The 9,461-nt window shown below is 35.0% G+C and overlaps 1 protein-coding gene and 1 pseudogene across 1 annotated transcript; both read left to right on the top strand.

Moving 5' to 3' along the window:
• Positions 1–5,236: 5,236 nt before the first annotated feature.
• Positions 5,237–5,842, top strand: LOC126690268 (probable leucine-rich repeat receptor-like protein kinase At1g35710). Its single transcript, XM_050385386.1, has one exon. The coding sequence runs from the start codon at positions 5,237–5,239 to the stop codon at positions 5,840–5,842; it is 606 nt and encodes a 201-aa protein (XP_050241343.1).
• Positions 5,843–6,127: 285 nt separating this feature from the next.
• On the top strand, positions 6,128–8,374 carry LOC126690266 (MDIS1-interacting receptor like kinase 2-like; annotated as a pseudogene).
• The last annotated feature ends 1,087 nt before the right edge of the window (positions 8,375–9,461 follow it).

Genomic DNA, 9,461 nt, shown 5'->3' with positions numbered 1-9,461 from the left:
GCTAAATTAGACTTAACTTGGTACCATTTTTTTTTTCCGTCAATCAAGGGCCCTAGACCTAGCTTAATACCATTTTTTTTTTCCTTGAATCAATCACAGCTGCTTACTAGTCAGTAACAAAAAATAATTCCCTACAACTTTGTTGTAAAATTAAATCAACAAGAATACTTTATATAAAATGACAGAAACTGATAACATCTAATTCGAAAAATTAACAAAGGCATCTATTCAGAATTCAGTCAAGGAGAAAACAAGGGTATTTATATATATAATGATAGGGACTATTAGTTTGAGTTAAATCAACTTGCTAAGAACGGTATACATAGCAAGTTCTAAAAAGAAAGAATAATGCTAGAAATATAAACTATTTTTCTAATAATGGAAGAAACAACTTTGGTCCTAATAAATGACCAATCAAGACCATATTACACCATGAAACCACACAAAACCCACCAGTAAAACACACGGCCAAAACAAAAAAGAAAAAAAAATTAAAGGTAAACGAATTTACTAATACACTGACTTTTACTGCTTGAATTTTTATATCTTTCTTTGTTACAAGCCTTTTCCTTTAGTTTTATATATCTAATTTTGTTTATATATGGTTTTTTAAAATCTTACTTTTTAAAGTATAAGAATATACTTTAATATATATTCTATAAAAAAAAAAAAAAAAAAAAAAAACTAGTGTATGCCAAGCAGTTACGATCATATCATTCTCACACAATCAATTTTGAAACTAGAAAAAGACCGGGGATACTTTTGAAATTTTTTTAATTAATATATAATAATATATACTATTAAAATTGTTGAGTTATTGAGAGATTGTACAAAGAAAAGAAAAAGTTTTTTTTTATATTTTTATTTTATAAATCTAGTTAATGGAAAAAATAAACAATATATATATATATATATATATATATATATATATTTAAAATGAGAATGCAACTTTTTAAAATTATAAATGTAAAAGTAATAATTTCAAGAAAAAATATAGGGTTGTAATTTTAAAATTATCTCTCTCTTTGTGATGTATCCTAGGGTTTACTGAGAAAATGATAAATATTAACTGAAAAAAAAATCTAGAACCACAATATTTTGCACCACAACTCTAATGTGGCAAATATTAAGTGGTGGGAAAAAAATGATGGATTTATCTGAAAGTAAAAAGCAATTAATCACAGTTTGTCACATAGGATATTTGTGAAAAATTGTGCAGTAAATGTTGTGTTCTTAAAAAAATTAATATTGAATAAAAAAAATTAAAAAAAAACAAACAAACAAACAAAGAATGGTAGTATTGATTATTTTTATGGTTTTTTTAATGTTGATTATCTTTATTGTGGGGCTAGTGAATTCGCGGCCCAGGCCCATTCTACATGGGGGCCCAGGGCCTAGGGCCCAAGCCGAGGAGAGTCATTGCCGAGGACAACCTCCTGCTCGGCACCTCACGAAATGCCTGAAGAAAGGAAGAAACTGAGTTCAGGGGCAGGGTAAGGGAAAAAGCTACCAACATCATAATACCAAGCCCTGTATCTGACAAGTCCATACTCTAAACCATACCCTTTAACTTTCCCAACGACCCCAAACCATACGGGGTATGGGTTGACAGGACAAGTCTGCACCCCAGAAAAATGAGACTGACACGTGAACTCGAAGGGAAAAGAGAAAGACGAGTATAAAAAGGAAAGACCCCCCAGAAGGAATGGGGGGGTCTCTCCCCCGGTAAAATAGAGAAAGGAAAGGATATAAGGGTCCAAGGACAGCGTCCGAGGACTGGAGTCCCACAACCCGTACCAATGGAGGGCTTAGCTAGTCAAGCCAGGCTCGCCCATATAAGAATTTCCATAGACGCCACGATCAAACCGTTCACCTGTGCCCAAGGTCATGCCTTTCAAGCCCACTCTCTACAAATCATATTGTTGGGGTCCTTTGCATACGAGCCTAACGTCACTCTTGGGCCGTTAAACAAATCGTGTCCCTACATTTATGTTTACGTAATATTATAATAAATTATTTTAAAGAAAAGTTAGAAAATTATATAATGTTGTTACTTTTTTATTTTATTTTTTTTAATTTGATAGTCGAAGATGAGGGATTTGATATCTGGATTTTTACGTTGAAAACGCGAGGAAGTGTCAAATAATTGAGTTACAAGACTTTTGATTAATAATGTCATTACTTGAATCTTGATGGCTGAAATATTTTAGGCTTAATCCTAAATGTAAGAACAATCCCTAGGGTTCGGGCCAGCTATAAAAACACGTCATGAGTTTCAATTTTCCTTAAAATTCCTTGAGGTTTCTATATCTGCCAAATTGATCCTTATAACTAACTTTTATTAGCTTTTTTGAATAAAAAAATCACATAACCATCTTATGACTAGAGGCGCAAATCAATTGAAGATTTTTTTTTTTTTTTTGACAATGAGATAATCACATAATTATTCTTTTCTTAAGAACTAACAAAAGTTAACCCATATAAGACTATAAGGAATAAAATAAAATCAATGAAAATTTGATAACCAAATTAAAAATTAATATGATCAAAATATAGAAATCACAAAGTGTTTTTATCTTATTTATTTCTGAAAGTTCAAAAACGTGTACAAAAACACTTTTGAACGTTTAGACCCCCAAAAATTAACTTAACCAACACAAGCAATATGTTAAACAACAAGTGTGCGGAAACTTAACATATGCTATAATGTGAAATAGATTAAATACTATCTAAGCCATAACATAATAAAATCACAGCAGATAATATAAAGACAAAGATAGAGAGGAAGGAAGATGCAAACACAAAGACAACACGCGATGTGTTATCGAAGAGGAAACCGAAGTCCTCGGCGAAAAACCTCTCCGCCGCCCTCCAAGCGGTAATCAATCCACTAGAAAATACAGTTGGGATACAAGGACAGCAATAGACCCTCCAAGCCTAATCTACCCAGTGCACCTAAGCCCTCCAAGCTTCTTGCTCCAACGAGGTTGCGCTGAACCTTTTTCTTTTCTAGCTTACCGGATTCCGCTACTAGACCGTAGCATCAACCAATGAATATTGGCTCCTTCCTAACTGCTTCCCAGAACTCCAAACGACTGTCTCACAGAGATGATGATGGTGAGAACCAGGTTTGGTATAATGCCTCTCAAGGATTTGACAATGGAGAGGAAGAGAGTAAGGGAATTTGAAGAGACTCTAAGGTATAGATTGTGGGTGAAGCAATCTGGTTTTTCTTTAGGGTTTCTCTCTCAAAATTCTCTTTGGAAGCTCTCTTTCAATCGTGGGTTAAAGGGGTATTTATACTGGAGTGGGAGAGGAATGTGAAACGTCAGGTTTTGGCAAAACAGGGGTGGCTCGCGGCTTGACCTCGCGGCTTAACCAAGTCGCGAGATCCAGTCGCGAGTTAACCGTATGGCCAGTTGTCCTGTTTTGTCCTGTAGTGCTCCAGCTAGCATGACTGTTCATCTTCCAGCATGCTTGGCACGTGTGCAGCTTCTGGCGGCTTGCAGCCGCGAGTCCACCCGCGACTCTCTGTTTTCTTACACACTCTTGAGCAATCTTCACTCTATCTCACTCACTACCCTTACAACAAACTCACCTAGATACATGGTTACTAAATGCTGAATTACAAGCAAATTTGGCACAGAATAAAGTCAATTAGATGGTTGAATAAATTCAACCTTACAATTTCTTTAAAAATTGTGTTACATTTTTTTTTGGGAATAGGTAATGATATCCTAATTGATTTAATAAATATTTAAAAAAAAATTGTTAAAAAAAACTAATTTTCTTACAATTTTTTATATTTTCTAAAGAGGGACAAAATTGGAGGTGACGGATCCACTTAGATGGACTTGACAGTGCGAGACAAATGGGCTAATAGTGAACAGACACAGGGTGGACAAATCAAAAGGCCATGTGGCACTCAACTGGTCATTATGTGGTCTCCAAGAAACCCTAAATGGAAACGACTTGCGTCTCAAGATTAACCCTAGTCCATAAAGTCCCAATATGAATAGAATTCTAACATGAAGAGGATTCTAGAATATACGCACATTAATGGAGATTTTCTCCATAAGGAAAAAACTTGTGACGCAAGCAAAGGAGTTTGATTCTACACTACTATAAAAACCCGAAGACTTTAAAAAAAAAGGTACACATAATTCACCCCAGTTCTGACACTCTAGAGTTGTGAAAAAGTTCTAACTTGACCTTCGGAGGGTATTTGACCGGCATCACACTGGTGCTCTCTGTTAGGTCTTCTCTTTTTGTTATGCAGGTATTGTTTCGGGTGTGCAAAGGCGATATGGCTCATTAGTGATTTTTCAGCATCATCATTTTCCATGAAAATTGTATTAAAATGATTCATAGACAAATATTTTGAAGTTATATTTGAAAACTTAAATTTAGATTTAGATTTGAATTTTAAATAAAATAAATTAAAAATGTCTTTGCTTTTCATATCCATTGATTTTTTTATATAATTTCAAATTTAATAATTTTAAAATCAACAAAAACCCTCAATCTTTTAAAACCATCGAGCAAGATTTTTAGATTTTATCCTCGAATCCAAATTCAAAGGCATCAGTCAATGGGTCCAATTTAGTTAGGCCTCCAAAAATTGAATGATTCTAGCACTGACTATCAGAATGGGAGTGGGACCCACTAAAGTCTCGGTTGCTTTTTTGACTCTTTGGCCACTCATCTTCTTCTTCAAAGGGAAGGTTAGGATGTGTCACACATATTCACATACTGACAGTCTAACATATACACACGGACACTCTACTATTCTCTCTCTATCTTTCACATGCAAACGCCACTTTTTCTTTCTTTGAACAGATCTTTCATTTCAATGGAAAATTGGCACCGAATCAGACGTAATATTATAGAGACTCTTTAGGGTGGGGGTGCCACGCACTTTGTTGATTGCTTCGATGATAAGACAACCTATCTAACTCATTAATGGACAGATGAGAGTCATGAGACAACACAGAAACACCACATTAAACTTCTTTTGCGTTCTTTCCTAATTCCAATTGTATTTCATTAACCAATTGCAACCACAATTCCCGAAGGACCAAAATCTGAACCAGTATTTTTTTATTTTTAGCTTATAAATTTGAACCAGTAGAATTCAAAAAAAGAAAATTCTGAACCAGTAAACAAATATAGAAGCTGTACTGGATTATTCTATCTATAAATCCCTCACACCAGTAGCCAAATTCTTCATCAACCCATGCACGCAAAGTTTGCAGACACACGCAATATCCACTCTCGAGACACAGCCTCCGTAACACAAACAGCTACCAAAGTTATGGCATTCAAAGTCTTGTTCTGTAGCCTTGTACTTTTGTTGGTTTCCTTGCTCCATTTTGCTACCTATGCTTTCTCCACATCTTCTGTGGCTGCTACAGCTGAAGTAGGTAAAGCATTTGAGGAAGCAGAAGCTCTTCTAAACTGGAAAGCCAGTCTTGACAACCAAAACAAATCTCTCCTGTCTTCGTGGGTTGGAGACCACCCATGCATTAATTGGGTTGGAATTACTTACGATGATATGGAATTGGGTGTCACTCGCCTAAACCTTTCCAGTTTTGGTTTGAAAGGTACGCTTTACAACCTTAACTTATCTTCCTTTCCCAACCTCCATTCTCTCTATCTTTTACAAAACTCGCTTTATGGAACTATTCCTGATAGTATTGGAGACCTTTCTAAACTCACCCATCTCGAATTCTCTCACAATAATCTTTTTGGTGCATTTCCTCCTAGCATTTTTAACCTTTCCAAACTTCGGTTTTTCAATTTGACTGGAAATCAGATACCGCAAGAATTCCACCCGAGATAGGCCAAATGATAAGTCTTCAATATTTAATGGCTTCCGATAATTTACTCAATGGTTCCCTCCCTCAAGAAATAGGAGCATTAAGAGGTCTAGTTTATCTTGCTTTAAACGGAAATAGTCTCATAGACCCCATCCCAGCTTCTATGGGAGCTTGAGCAATTTATCCTTTCTTTACCTTCAGGACAACGAACTTTCGGGATCTATTCCTCGAGAAATTGGAAAGTTGGGCAACTTAACCATACTATTCCTATTATTCAACAAATTTTCTGGTTCCATACCCTGAGAAGTTGGAATGATGAGATCTCTCACTCAACTTGATTTGTCATCTAATTTTCTCATTGGTCCTATTCCCTCTTCCATTTTAAACTTGAGCGAGTTACAACTACTTTACCTTTATTCCAACAGTATCTCTGGTTCCATTCCTGAGGAATTAGGATTGCTTAAACATCTGTGGGTACTTCAATTACTAGGTAATAGTCTCACTAGTCCAATCCCTGCTTTCATAGGAAAGATGGTTGAATTGTCTGATCTTAAACTTGCTATGAACAAACTTTCTGGACCAATTCCAACCACGATTGGAAATTTGACCAAGCTTACCAGTTTAGTTTTGTTCCAAAACAAACTAAGTGGTTCGATTCCCGCTTCCATAGGACACCTAGTTGCCTTGTCTATACTTTTCCTTGATGACAACAAACTTTCTAGATCGATTCCAACCACTATTGGAAATATGACCAAGCTCTCCAAGTTGAATTTGATTACGAACTTTCTAAGTGGTTTTGTTCCAATCGAAATGAATAATCATAGCACTTTGACAAGTTTGCAACTATCTGAAAACAATTTTATAGGCCAGTTACCTCCAAAAATATGTCAATCTGGAACACTTGTTTACTTTGGTGCCCGTAATAACCACTTTACAGGTCCTATCTCAAAAAGCTTGAAAAACTGCAGCAGCCTCTTTCGGGTAGTGCTTGATGGAAACCAACTTACAGAAAATATGGCTGAAGATTCCAACATCTACCCAAACTTAGATTATATTGATTTGAGTAGTAATAATCTATATGGTGAACTTTCATCAAAGTGGGGGCAGCGCCATACTTGACAAACCTAAAAATCTCCAACAACAAGATTTCTGGTAGGATACCACCTGAACTTGGCAACGCAACAATGCTAGGTGTCCTTAACCTCTCTTCAAATCATCTATTTGGAAAGATTCCAACCGATCTCGAGCGCCTGAAATCATTGCTCAACCTTCTTTTGAACAATAACCAACTTTCAGGTAACATTCCTTCAGAAATTGGAATGCTATCTGTTTTAGACCACTGTAACTTGGCAGCAAACAATCTCAGTGGTTTGATCCCCAATCAACTTGGAGAGTATTCAAGATTATTGTTCTTGAATTTGAGCAGAAATACACTTGATGGAAGTATTCCTTATGATATAGGAAGCTTACAGTCTCTTCAAAGTCTTGATGTTAGTCAGAATTTGCTGGTAGGAGAGATACCACAACAGCTTGGAGGCATGAAACAGTTGGAAACAATGAATCTCTCTCACAATAATCTCTCTCAGCTGGCTCCATCCCATTCACATTTGGTGATAGTGCAAGCTTGACATCCATTGATATATCCTACAATGAGTTAGAGGGTACTATTCCTAACATCACGGCCTTTCGCAAGGCTCCAATTGCAGCACTGAAAAATAACAAAGGCTTGTGTGGTAATGTTGCTGGTTTGAAGGCTTGCCCAAGAATGATTCCTAACCCTCCATCCAAGAGGCACTACCAATTTTTGGTAATAATTTTAATCTCTCTTTTGGGCACACTGTTTTTTATATTTATCATTGTAGGAGTTTCACTTCTTCTTTGCCAAAGAGTGAAGAAAACAGAAGACAAGCCAAGAGAAGTGCATAATGATAATCTTTTTGCAATATGGAGTTATGATGGGAAAATGGTCTATCAAAACATTATTGAAGCTACAGAAGAATTCGATTACAAATACTGCATTGGAGTGGGAGGTTTTGGAAGTTTTTACAAAGCTAAGTTGCAAGCAAGCCAGGTTGTTGCTGTGAAGAAACTTCACTTGCTACCTGATGGTGAGATATCCAATAAAAAAGACTTCATGAGCGAGATTCATGCCTTAACAGAAATAAGACACCGTAACATCATAAAGTTGTACGGTTTTTGTTCGCATCCAAAACACTCTTTTGGTTTATGAGTTTTTAGAAGGAGGAAGCTTGGTGAAGTTATTAAACAATGAGGAGGGAGCAAAAACATTTGATTGGATTAAGAGAGCCAATGTGGTAAAAGGAGTGACAAATGCTTTATCTTATATGCACCACGATTGCTCGCCTCCTATAATTCATCGTGATATATCAAGTAAGAATGTTCTATTGGATATAGAATATGTGGCTCACATCTCTGACTTTAGCACTGCTAGGCTTTTAAAGCCTAATTCATCCAACTAGACGTCACTTGCTGCACCTATGGATAAATGGCTCCAGGTTAGTTTCTTTGTTGTTGTCTATAGCAGTTGTCTATAGCATAAAAGGTTTTCCAAGCTTACGTAGGGAGCACCAAATATCATAGGGTATAAATATTTCCAAGCTTAAGTTAGAAGAACATCTATCACGGCCAACATGGACACCAGACAACCAATTTCCGAAGTTATTAAAACATATTTTAGAATAAAATTTTAATTATTTTTATTTTAGCTAACTACTTTTCAAAACACTCATAACTGATTATCTATTCTATACTATATTTTATTAAAATATTAATTTTCTTAATTTAAAAAAAAAAAAAATTTCTCTTCACTCACAATAATTACCAACCAAAAATTGAATAAAATAATAAAATGCATAGGCAACGGTCAGGGCCGGCTCTATGGTGGAGCAAAAAATGCAACCGCCTAAGGCCCCAAGTAAAAAAAAGGCCCCTAAATTTTAACCAATAGGATTATTTATAATCAATAAATAAAATAAATTTTTTTATTAGATGAAAAAAAAATAAAAAAATAGAGAAAAATGCAACGTCGTCCACAATATTTTTCACAACACTTGTACAACTAATGCTAAGTAGCAAGTTATTACAGCCTATTGTTGATGGTAAAAAAATAATTATAGTAATATTTTCAAATAAAAAACAAAAAACAGTTTAAAATCTAGGATTTGTTGTAAAAAATATTGTGAATGTTGCACTTCTAAAAAAAAAAGAATAATAATAAGAGTTTAATTAGCAAACTTTTACTAGTTTTCATCTAAATCTACCACTAACACCACTGTTTTACTTACCACTATTAATCTACCACATCAACAAGTATGAAAAATTTTGTCAAATTTTTTTTGTCTTAAAAATTCAAAAAAAAAAAAAAAAAAAATCTATGTAGTTCATGTTAATTAGTAGTAATTTTACATCTAAATAAGATGATCAATTTTCACCTTAGGCCCCCAAATGCATCAAGCCGCCCCTGGCAACGATTTCTTCTAAATTTGGACAAGCACTATAGCAATATCTTATTTTGTCACACGGGTCCATAACTTGATGAGGGTGTTTTTTTAAGTTTTATTGGCAAAATTTTAGGTCTTATGCTATTTTAGCAAATCTAAGGCAACTACTCTAGAATTTTCA

Source organism: Quercus robur, chromosome 6, assembly GCF_932294415.1.
Source record: "Quercus robur chromosome 6, dhQueRobu3.1, whole genome shotgun sequence".
In the NCBI taxonomy this organism is placed as follows: domain Eukaryota; kingdom Viridiplantae; phylum Streptophyta; class Magnoliopsida; order Fagales; family Fagaceae; genus Quercus; species Quercus robur.
The sequence above is the reverse complement of the archived record's forward strand: the minus strand, read 5'-3'. Positions and strand labels throughout refer to the sequence as shown.